At 35.1% G+C, this 12,675-nt stretch overlaps 1 protein-coding gene across 1 annotated transcript; it reads right to left on the reverse strand.

Annotated features, from left to right (window-relative positions):
• Nucleotides 1-11,926: 11,926 nt before the first annotated feature.
• Nucleotides 11,927-12,313, reverse strand: LOC111405229. Its single transcript, XM_023034030.1, has one exon. It carries the CDS (start codon nt 12,311-12,313, stop codon nt 11,927-11,929), a length of 387 nt encoding a protein of 128 aa, XP_022889798.1.
• Nucleotides 12,314-12,675: the final 362 nt, after the last annotated feature.

The following is a 12,675-nucleotide window of genomic DNA, read 5'->3' on the forward strand; positions in this document are numbered from 1 at the left end:
TTGTTAGAATGACCTTTGGTGCTTATCTTTGATTGGTTGTTAATCTTCATTTAGTTTCCAAGGAGACGATTAAATCTGCAATTTTGTGGTAATGAGATCGCAAATTTGAATCTCTTGGTGTTTTCGCTGTTGGGAATCTACTTATACATGCACAGCGAAAAATTAAAATTTTTCGATTCCCACCGAGGATCCCTTTGTGTTTAGATAGAAATCGTAATAAAGATTGTACTTTCGAAGAATTCTGCAAACTTTTTGCTTTTCTTTTCGTTCCAGCAATCTTGATTCCACCCACAGCTATCCAATTGTCCAGCCTCCAACTGTGATCCACACAGAGAACAAGATTGCAACTACTAGAGTTCTCTCCTCTTGTGCTAGTAAGAATAATTATGAGAAAAACCATATGGATTAAAAACCCTAGCCATGTATTTATATAAGCCCAAACGGGCCTGGTCCAGTCCGATCCAATATTTAATTAATCCATTTAATTAAATCCGGTCCGTGAATTAATTAATCCAATTAATTAATTGTATCTCACAGATGTAAGATTTAAGATTCAATCAGATATAATTTGTATCTCACAATCACAACTCCTTGTGATTAACAAATTACGAAAATCTGAATCTACGGACTCTATTATTTATTTAATTGTCTATTAATTAAATAATAGATCTGCCATTAAATTGCATTAATTATATATCAAAAGTATTTATGTCCAAAGTTAATTGGACCTAGGGTATAATACTTACATCCGCTAAATGCAATTTCTTTTGGTTTTGTAAATTTGTGATGTTTGTATGTTCAAGCTCAGCAAGTCATGTTGGGGTGGTCATTATGTATCATGCTGATATTTTATTTGTCTAATTTTCTTTAAGATGGATTTGAATTCTCATAAAACATGTGTGGGCGTCAATATATTTTTGGGAAGGATTTGGAAATGGCCGTCTAAAATTTTGGAGTTAAGCATTGAGCTATGATCCTAATATACATATATATAAGAAGCTGAGCTTGGTGAAATTTTCATGCTGTCAAGTTTGTGGTTTCCAGTAAATCTATCTTCCGAAGTTACCAGTGGTTAAGTCATAGTTAATTTTTCTTTTTCATCATTAGGTTGCAAGTTCTTAGTGCGACTTTTGTACATAATTCTCCAAGGTTCATCTTTAACTTCAAGCTTTGTTTGACATTAAATAAGTTTGGTACATAAATGATGTTTGTAAATAAGTTCTTTATGTTAGAGATATATCCATTTCTGTTATTAAAGATAACTCACAGATTTTGAATTCAAATGAAGAGAATGAGATCAAGGACTCAAGATCAGATATTAGAATATCTAAATAAACTTCCTAATTGTATCTTTCTGTTATTTTCAAATACTTGTAATCCATCTATAAATATGAAGAATACTTGGTTGGGAGAATTAACTTTTAAATCAACCTTCATATCAGTTTTTAAACTTGGTATCAGAGCCACTAAAGTTCACACCTTTTTTTTCGATTCATTATGGCCTCTTCCTCTACAACATCCTCGTTCATCATCCCAAATATTACTGCTTTGGTATTAGTTGAGCTTGAAGGCCACAATTATTTGAATTGGACTACTCAGTTTATCCCAGTCTTAAGAAGTCACGACCTCTTGAGCATTGTTGATGGCTCTGAAGTCTGTCCCTCTCATTTCCTTGTTGACCCAACTGGAAAAATAACTTCTGATGTCAATCCAGCATATTTGATTTGGCAGAAAAAGGATCAATTTATTTTGACATGATTGTATGCCACCCTTAGTGAGAAAGTCCTTTCCACTGTGTATGGACTCACTATCTCTAAACAGGTTTGGAATGCTCTCGCTACCAGATTTGCTTCTCAATCTCATTCCAAAATCTCTCATCTTAAGAGACAACTCCAAACACTACAGCAACATGATAAATCATGTTCTGATTACTTGCTCACAGCTAAAAGTTTGTCTGACCAACTCTTAGCTGCTGCAAAACCAGTTGATGATGATGATCTAATCTCATATATTGTTGGTGGATTGAATCCTGTCTTCACCCCTTTTATCACATCTCTAAGCTTTGCTACCCGAGACCAATCTATTACCTTTGATGCTTTTCAAGCTGAACTACTTAATTTTGAGCAACTGCTTGAAGCACAAAACAAATCACAGTCATCAAATTTCACTCAATTGGCCTTCTTCACTCATAAACAGAAACCATTCAATAAGAAACCAAGATTTCCTAATCAGAAAAATCATCCATTTTCAAGACCCAATCCTAATTCAAACTCCTCTACTCCTCCCCCTAAACCACAGTCCACCAACACCACTAGTTTTCAAAACAAAATTTCTCCTTGTCAGATTTATGGCAAGCAAAATCATCAAGCCCTTGATTGCTATCATCGCATGGATTTTTCTTATCAAAGCAGGCATTCCCCTGCTTAGTTGGCGCAATGGTGGCTCACAATCAAGTAGAATAGGAAACTGAACAGCCATGGTATCTTGACAGTGGTGCAAACAATCACATCACCTCTAAACTTCAGAATCTAACCTTACACCAGCAGCCATATCATGGAAATGACAAAGTGACAGTTGGTAATGGAGGAGGTTTGCATATCACTAACACTAGTTCCTCTATAATTGCTTCACCTAAATCAAAATTTCTTTTAACCAATATTCTTCACTCTCCATCTGCCTCATCTAATCTATTATCCATTCAGCGTTTTTGCCATGATAACAACTGCTATTTCTTACTTACAGCAACTCATTTCTTTGTGAAGGACCTGCAGACCAAGGAATTCTCCTCAAAGTGCCGAGTAAAGCTGGTTTATATCCAATGTTCCTAAAGCAGCTCAAATTCAACAAGTCACCTGCTAAGGCTGCTATGCTTTCCACTTTCACTGCATTCCTAGGTGTCACAGCTCCTCTTCAAGTTTGGCACTCAAGATTGGTCATCCTTCAGAATCCATCATCTCTAGATTGGTCAAGAACTCATTGTTACCCATTTCTGGTTCAATAAAATCTCAAACCGTATGTAAGTCATGTCAAGTTGCTAAGAGTCATAAACTTTCTTTTGTTGAGTCCAATAATAGGTCTAGTTGTCCTCTTGAATTAATTCATTCGGATGTATGGACTTCCCCTATTACTTCAGTTGGTGGTTGTAAGTTTTATGTCTTATTTATTGATGATTTTTCAAGATTTACTTGGTTGTTCCCATTGAAACAAAAATCTGAGGTGTTTAGTTGTTTTGTTCGGTTTAAATGCTTAGTTGAAAACCAATTCTCGAGAAATATCAAACAACTATTAACTGACAATGGTGGTGAATATTTGTCTACTGCCTTCAACGATTACCTCTCACAAAATGGATTCCTTCATAAGCTCACATGTCCTTACACCTCAGAACAAAATGGAATTTCAGAAAGAAAGCATAGACATATCACCGAAACTGGTCTTACTCTTTTAGCTCAGTCACACCTTCTTTCAAGTTACTGGGTGGATGCATTTCTCACAGCTACTTACCTTATAAACAGACTTCTTACACCTGTCTTATCCAACCAATCTCCATATTTCACTCTCCTAAACAAACAACCAGATTACTCATTGCTTAAAACATTTGGGTGTGTTTGTTTTCCCTTACTCAGGCCTTATAATCCCCATAAACTTGCTTTTAGAAGTAAGAAATGTGTATTTCTTGGTTATAGCTCTAATCATAAAGGCTATCGATGACTTGATCTTCAATCCAAAAAGGTTTATATCTCAAGACATGTTGTCTTTGATGAGTTGAATTTCCCTACTCAGGATGCATTGATTACAACCGGCAATACTCCTCACTTACAGAAGAATTCTCTTGAGTCTTCAGCTTCTACTCAATCAGGTACCGTTCCTAATTTTCTGGCTCCTTTCTCAGTTGCTTTACCATATTTTCCTATTCCTAATTCATCTACTTTAAGTCCTGGTTCCCTATCTCCTCATATTACCTCAACCTCACCTAATATCAATACACCTGCTAATATCTCTGTCTCAGCAAATTCTTTTGAACCCTCCCACCGTACTTCACCTCACCATACTAATACTACCCTCATATTTGACCCCATATCCGAACCTTCTATCCCTGAATCTCCTAACCAAGAAACCATCTCTGTTCCTGCATGTCACAACCTTGAGCCCACCATTACTTCCATAATGCCTTTCTCATCACAAATTATAACCAGATCTCAGACCAACTCCTCATTACCAAAACAATTTCCAGACTATCACCTCTATTATTCCACCAAGCATCCTCTTCAAGCCCTTTTCACTAATATTTTACCATCTGAACCAACAAACTATGAACAAGTTGTGAGGGACCAGAATTGGTTAAATGCAACGATAGCAGAATATAATGCATTGCTGTCCAACAAAACTTGGTCACTTTGTCCAAGGCCAAGCCATAAAAAGGTTGTGAGGAACAAATGGGTCTTTAAAGTAAAACAAAAATCTGATGGCACTCTTGACAGGTATAAGGCTAGATTGGTGGCAAAAGTATTTGATCATGTTGATGGTTTTGACTTTAATGAGACCTTTAGTCCAGTTATTAAACCTGCTACTATCCGATTGGTTCTAGCCTTGGCAGTTCATTACAATTGGTCTATTAGGCAACTTGATATCTCTAATGCCTTCCTCCACGGTTACCTTGACGAAGAGGTTTACATGGAGCAACCCAAAAGATTTGAAGACCCAAATTTCCCTGATCATGTAAGTGACGCCCCGAACTTACGCTTTGAGGGTCACGTACTAAACATAATAGCTTCTGCCTTTGGTACATGTAAATACTCTTAAATAGAAGTATTACATGTGAAAAACTTATTTTCAACTTGGTAAAATAATTCTTATAAAATTTGATGGCCGATAAAAGTGCATGTCGACAAGGAATTATGCTTCACATATACGGCCTCGGCACTGTCAAGATTAGTTGGGGCAGCAAGTTTGACAATTTTTATAAAATTCATCCGAACTCCGTTTTCTATGAAATATGTGGCATTAGAAAGATAATTTCAAGTAGTTTTCTAGGTTAAAATATGAAAATTTTCCAAGATCATATGATATAGACGTTTTACTGAAAACAGTGAAGTATTACACAGGAGATCCAGATTGACCTTTGGACGTTAAAACCTTGATAACTCAGGCCATAGATATCCAAATTGAGTGATTCCTACGGCCATATTTAGAGGACTTAAAGAGGAAAACAGACATATTTTTATAATCTCAAATGGACGTTTATAGAGTAAGAAACATTATTTTGANATGGCCAAAAATAGTATTGAAAGTTAAATCGCCATCTTAAAGAAATTTAAATCAGCATAAAATTTCGGAGTATTACAATGTATGTCTTTTGCACAAATCAATATATGGCTTGAAACAGGCCCCTAGAGCTTAGTTTTTGAGACTTTCTCAGGTCCTATTAGATCTTGGTTTCACTGCCTCCATTGTGGACACCTCTTTATTCACTTTTCATCATAGCGATGTGTGTCTTTTTGTGCTTATATATGTCGATGACATTATTGTTACCAGTAATGCCACTTCTACTATTGATAGCCTTATTTCTAATCTTGGTTCTGAATTTGCTGTTAAGGATCTTGGTCCACTATCTTATTTCTTAGTCATTCAGGTAACTAAGACAGCAACTGGTTTGCACTTATACCGAGGAAAATATGTTGTTGATCTTTTGCATCGCATGAAGATGACTGGTGCTAAACCAGCACCAACACCATGCACATCAGGTAGCAAACTCTCCAAGTACTCAGGTAATCCTCTTAATGACCCTACTGAGTATCGAAGCATGGTTGGAGCTCTCCAGTATTTGATACTCACCAGATCGAATATATCCTATAGTGTCAATCACTTGTGCCAATTCCTTCATTGTCCTACCACTACTCATCTCACAGTTACCAAAAGGGTACTACGATACCTCAAAGGGACTCTACAATTTGGTCTTCAATTTAACAAGGGATCACTTCAACTCAATGGTTTCTATGACTCTGATTGGGCCGGCAGTCCAGATGATAGAAAATCTACCTCCGGATATTGCATTTATCTTGGCTCATGTTTGATCTCTTGGGCTGCCAAGAAACAACCAGTGGTAGCAAGATTGAGCACTGAGGCTGAATATCAATCAATGGCACATCCGGTAGCTGAGCTCTATTGGCTGAGGATGTTATTCAAAGAACTTCATATATCTTTACCTACTGCTCCTTGCATTTGGGTTGACAACATTAGTGCTCTAGCACTATCCTCTAACCCAGTCTTTCATGCCCGAACCAAGCATATAGAGGTAGATTACCATTTTATTCGTGAAAAGATCTATAACAAGGATATCCAAGCTAAGTACATCTTAACTACAGCACAGCCTTCAGACATCTTCACAAAAGGACTCTCTTCATCACGTTTTGACTTACTTCGAGACAAGCTAATGGTTCATGATCTTCCCATCAGCTTGAAGGGGGCTGTTAGAGATATATCCATTTCTGTTATTAAAGATAACTCACAGATTTTGAATTCAAATGAAGAATGAGATCAAGGACTCAAGATCAGATGATATTAGAATATGTAAACAAACTTCCTAATTGTATCTTTCTGTTATTTTCAAATACTTGTAATCCATCTATAAATATGAAGAATACCTGACTGGGAGAATTAACTTTTAAACCAACCTTCATATCAGTTTTTTAACTCTTTAAAAATATTCTTAAATTTTTGTCAAAATGGCAAAGCCCTCTTTCATTTGCACAATTATTTTTTCGATAAGATCTCTTGCGAATAAATTTTGTGAAAAGTGAATCTTTTGACAAATGTTTAGTTAGAATTTATGGCTCTACATGTTAATTATATTGAAAATATATGTTATTGAAAATGAATTTAAAGAAATATGAGTTTTAAACCAAAGTTAGCTGGCACGAACGAGGCAAGGCAACAAATAACTAAGGAAAGCCACTGGAAATAGTCCTCTGTTGTGGCAAAATATATGAAATGGTAATTTGAGCAGCAAACAACACCTAACACACCTTAAAATGATAAGATTGTCACTAGTGTGTGCATAGAATATCAAATCTCCCCATGATGTTACTTGTAAAAAAGTTCCAAGGCAAATATCCAATGAAAAATGCTTGGTGTACAGGGAACCCCTTCGAAATACTCACAATAAGAGGTAGGTGGGATTTTTTTGCAACATTTTACTCACATAGGGTGGTAGTAGCGGAGCCAGCACCTGACGAGAGGGCGTGATCGCGCGTGCTGGCTCCGCCGAAATTTACAGTTGCCGATGAGCTAGGAAGAAAGGTTGAATATTGAAGCCGCGCTGCACAGGATGATGAAAATTGGAAGAGTTAGGAAGATGACAGGTAAGTAGATTGGGCCATTTCTTTTAAAATTGTGAATCTCTCTTCTTTTGGGCATCTATTTTTTTTGAGGAAATTAGGCCCAGTACAGCCTATAAGAAACCAAATTGAATAATACACTTTAAACTAATTAAATAATTTAGATGAATTAATACGTCTAAAATCTCCCAAAACGTTAAGAGAGAGATCTGATTAGTGTTTCTCCAGCTTTTCTCATTTTCGTTATCTTAATCGAAAAAAACTGAGAAAAGAACATTACACAGTGGTGCCACCGTTGTTGAGTACATACCGGTGAGTCTCTATACCTTCACGGACCGGTGGGACTTTTTCACAAGTCTATGGACGCTCTACCGTCCATCAGTCTATGGCAACAATTGACAATGGCGAATTCCATTTTCAGTTCCTCTTTTGCTGCCATGGGGTCAAAAGCTTTGGATTCTTCCATGTCTCTTTTAAACTACAATTGGACCTTAAAACCAATTTATCAATTTTCAATCATCTCGCGATCTATTTCGTCGTAGAAAAAGTAATTAGGGGATTGTTTTTGTATACTAATAAAATGTTTTTCATATTTGCGTTCTCAATTTTTTTAGAATTTAATTTCTCAGCTTTTTGCATTTTCTTTTGGTTTTAGTTAAGTCTAATTTGATGGATTAACAATTGACTATATGCGATTTATTTTTTATTTTCTTGTTCATGGATAGTCTGGTTTGGATGGTTGTGTAGGAACATTATGATGTGTGCTTATGTGGATGGTTTGGATTCAGTGAATTCAAGTTCGATTTCATTGGCTAGCAAATTTCTCTTTTGCCACTTTTTAAGTTTTAGCTACTGATTTCACATGTTATTAGATGTTTGAATGCATATAATAGCAAATGATGAGAAGTTTCTACTTCTGTTGCTTGTTAGGTATATTTAATGGCATGGTTGCTTACTCTTCTTTAGAATGACAATTGGGTAGAAATTCCATCAATCGAGGTGCATGTAATCTATTTGAAGGCTTAAATGTTAATCAATTTGTTTTTGTTTATGATTTAATTCCTTCTGAAGAGACACTAACATTTATGAACTTACACTGAAATCTTGAACTTGTTTGGTCACATTTTATTATGTTTCCTTCTCAACTGCTGTTTTTGTGACTGTTCCCCTTTTATGATCATATAACATAAACTTTATTCATGTCTACAGTGGAGCACGATTTTCTTTTCAAATTGATTCTTGTTTCATGACTCCTTTATCTATTGGCACATACATAGATTCACTCTTGGTGCATGTTTATAGTATTGATTGCCAAGGTATTGACATTATTAACATATTTCTTTTTTGAAAGTCTGAGCAGGAGGCTGATGTCCCAATGCCAATTGTCCTGATAGATCACAATTCTAACCCTGATGCAATAATTGTGCAACTCAGTTTTAGAGATTGCCTTGGTGCTCTTATTGACACAGTAAAGCAGGGGCCCTTGCCATCAGTTTGTCAAGTTGTCATTTTTTTGACTGTTTGTAACTTTTTTAATTTTTTGTCATTTTTTTTAAATTTGTGTTGCTTTTTTTTTTTTTTTAATTTGTGTCATTTTTTAAATTTGTCACTTTTTTAGATTTATGTCATTTTTTTAATTTTCGACACTTTTTTTAAATTTTTGTCTCTTTTTTTTTATTGTTTGTCACTTTTTTGAATTTTTGTTACTTTTTTTTAGGATTTGATAGTTTGTTATCAATTATGTTCTTGAAATTTCTATCATTTGTTTTAGTGACAAACATTACTTTTTAATAAAAGTGACATTATATGTCATTTTTTAATAAAAAGGTGACTAGCAAACTTTCAAAGTGACATTGTCACATTTTTACATTTTGTTACTTTTTTTGAGTTTTCATCATCTTTTAAATTTTTATCACTTATTTAATAAAATAAAAAGTGACATGATATGTTATATTTTCCTAACTTAATCAGCGTGTGGATTGTCTTGAACATGTTGATTATGTTAAGAACCCCACTAAGCTCATGTGGATTGTCTTGGATATACTAATTATGTTAAGAATATGATTACTGGTGTTGCACAATAGATGGTACTATTTTTGTGTTTGTCATTTTTTTGAGTTTGTGTCACATTTTTTAAGCGTTTGTCACTTTTTTTTAAAAAAAAAATGATATTGTGTCACTTTTTTATTTTGTATCACTTTTTTTTTTTTTTTGAATCTATGTAACTTTTAAAAATTTGTAAACTTTTTTTGTCACTTTTTTGAGTAGTAGTCACTTTTTTTGACTTTATCACTTTTTTAGTATTTGTCACTTTTTTCAATCATTTTGAAATTTCTATTACATTTTTTTAGTGACAAACATCAGTTTTTGTTAAAAGTGAGATTGTATATCATTTTTTAATAAAAATGTGATACTAAACTATTAAAAGTGATATTGTGTCACTTTTTTTATTATTTATTTTATTCTATTTTTATAGAAAAATGACAATTTTTATAAATAAAAAAAAGGTTACATTTTGTTTTAACTTTAGGCAATATTTTTTACTTCCAAAAAATTTTTCATATGATTTTTCAAAAACTTCTAATTTTAAGGGTATTTTTGTAAGTTGTCCCTTTTTTTTTTATTAAAGGCCCAAATACTGGATGCAAGTTTAATGGTTTGTAAACAAATCTCAATTCAATTGCCAATCAAATGACAAATGGCTCGCCCCGACTCTATGACTCTTTGATCTCCGCCACTTTCCACTGTCCATTGTGTATGCCTTGACTTGTGAGCTTTCTACCTGTCTTCTTTTTCTTTTTCTTTTATTGGTTCTTTTTTTTTTTCATTTATTATTTATGAGTTATGATTGGAAAATAAACAGAGGACAATATGGAAAAAAATAAAAATAAAAATGGTGAGGATGATTCTATGTTGGGATAATGAAAGAAAAAGTGACATAAAATGATGAATAAGTTGTTATAGATTCTTTGAGGATAAGCAGAAGTAAACAAGAGATGTAGGAGATATTGATTATCTAGCACCATAGCAAGTTGGGTTAAATAAACCTTTGGAAGTCCTTGACATTAAATTATCACTTTTGCTATTGGGTTTAGTGCGACTAAGGTCTAGTAACGTTAATTCTTTTCTCCTCCTGTTTGTATGTCGATTTTCCCTTTTTTTTTCTTTTGTGGGGGGGGGGGGTTTTGGGCAATTTTTAGTGTTTAGCTATAGACTGACCTCTTTTCCCTCAATTTAATGGATATTTAACTATGTGGCTATGACTTTTGTGTCTTGGCAAATAAGGTTAAAGTAGTATTACTAGTTCCCTTGTCAAATTTCTCAGTCAATGCAAATTAGAGATCTGTTATGCGTCTTCCATATATGTGCAGAAATTACTTTCTAATTTTATTCTTCTTAGTTTAGGTTTGAAATTGATTCTCAAATTAAATGTTTGTGGATAGGAAGTCTATGCTGTGGATCATTCTACTTTTTCCATTCCAAGTTATGGTAAATGATAGAAAATATTGGTTTTTGTAAGAATTTCCTCAAGGTACTCAATTGTACAAGAGATAATATAAACATATGGAATATAAGTAGAGCACACTGCTAATCACAGTCACAACTTAAAATCATCATCGCCAATGAACAATCTTGCTATCGCGGCCGTTAACGGTCAATGATCAACGACCGCCCTATCTCACTTGGATTCCTAGATCCGCCACTCTAGGGTGGGCCTCATATGAGCATTCGGAAATTCTTCTGTGAAGAATTAGTCTGTAGCCACGAGGAACGCTCATAAAAACAACAAACTTGCCTGCTTATTCATTACTGACATTCAGCTAAATCAGCTATCAATATGCATTTCAACCGAAATCACAACTCACATGGAAGCCTTTAGGGCTCTTTTTCATGTGCAAAAAGTAGAGACAGAAGGGAAAGAACCATCTTGATGCTTAAATACAGGGCATATTTTGGATAGAAGAATCTATGGTAGAAGGCTAAATTTGTAGTTGTTTACGACTTCTAAAAGGGTAGAAGACAAGTAATTCGATTTCTTCTTTTTCCGAGAGAACCATAAGCAAGATTCTATTGCTACATCAATATTGGGAAGTTTTTATTCCGTCAACTCAAGTAGCAATTTCATATCCATATATGGACATGATTTGACTGCTTAAACCTCTTTAAATTCCAATATACTAACCTAAAGTGTTAACAGAGACGAAGTCCGCAGGCTCTCTCAGTTGTCCAAAGGGGAAACATCATCCTTTATTCCTTTATACATCATTCCCTAGCCCACAAATTTGGTGATTAATAATCATCTTAATTTGATTAGATCGACTTCTCTAGGAATCCAAAACAATGAACTCTAAAAAACTATCTAAGCAGTTAATAACAAGAAGAAGCCACAATAAGGCAATTTACATAAGAAACTCCAAGTAATCAAGAACAATTTATACACAAAACAATATGAATCTTCTATACCAAGAACATACATCCACTACTTAAAATCGATCATCTGTAGAAAAACCCGAATCAAAGAATCAAATCTAACCGTGGTCATAACCCTAATTCACCAAAGCACGGAATAAAAATTGTGAAAAATCCTCCAATCAAAGAAGCCCGAACAGCACGAAGATCCCCAGTAGTATGAGCCATACAAGGTGAACCAGCAACAGGGCCTGACCAGCAGGGCCCGATCCTCCATTGTCCACCTCGCAGAACCCCAATTTCTTGACAAGCGTCCCCGCACAATAAGCGTCAATACAGCCGCACCAGTAGGTGACCCCATCAACGCCGCACACTGGATCGGGTCGGAAGCACTTCACGGGGCAGGAGTCCGGATCGGAAGTGGAAATAACGGGACATAGATTATCTTCTTGTTGATCGGAGGGCAGTTTGAGGAAATTGGGATTTGAGCGGACAGCCGGCGGAAAAAAGGTGCTCAAAAGGACAACGATGATGAATATTGACGACGATTTATCTGAGAATAAATGCATTTTTGGCGAGCTTAACAGAATTTAAAGGGAGCCTGATTCTACTTTTCTCTCTCGATTGCAGTGATTTGCAATTTATGGGTTCCCAAATTGATAAATCCAGGGATTTCTCGTTGCGCAATTACAGATGATAATTCTAGAACGTGGTAAATTTCATTACTTGGGCAAACCAATGGCAAGCATAGGATGCCAACGAATCGGGTCGAGTCGAGTCGAGCTAATTCGTGAGTTGAAATTTTAGGTTTGAGCTCGATTCAAATAAAATATTCGAGCTTTTCACGGGCTCGAATCGGGCCAAGAAAAAGCTTGACAAAAAAAATTAGGCTCGAGGCTTTTTCGAGCCAAGCCGATTGGGATTTTATTTG

The sequence above is a fragment of the Olea europaea genome, chromosome 1 (genome assembly GCF_002742605.1).
Source record: "Olea europaea var. sylvestris chromosome 1, O_europaea_v1, whole genome shotgun sequence".
NCBI classification, from domain to species: domain Eukaryota; kingdom Viridiplantae; phylum Streptophyta; class Magnoliopsida; order Lamiales; family Oleaceae; genus Olea; species Olea europaea.

Coding starts and splice junctions, on each gene's coding strand:
- LOC111405229 (XM_023034030.1), bottom strand. CDS start 12,313: ATGCATTTATTCTCAGATAAATCGTCGTCAATATTCATCATCGTTGTC.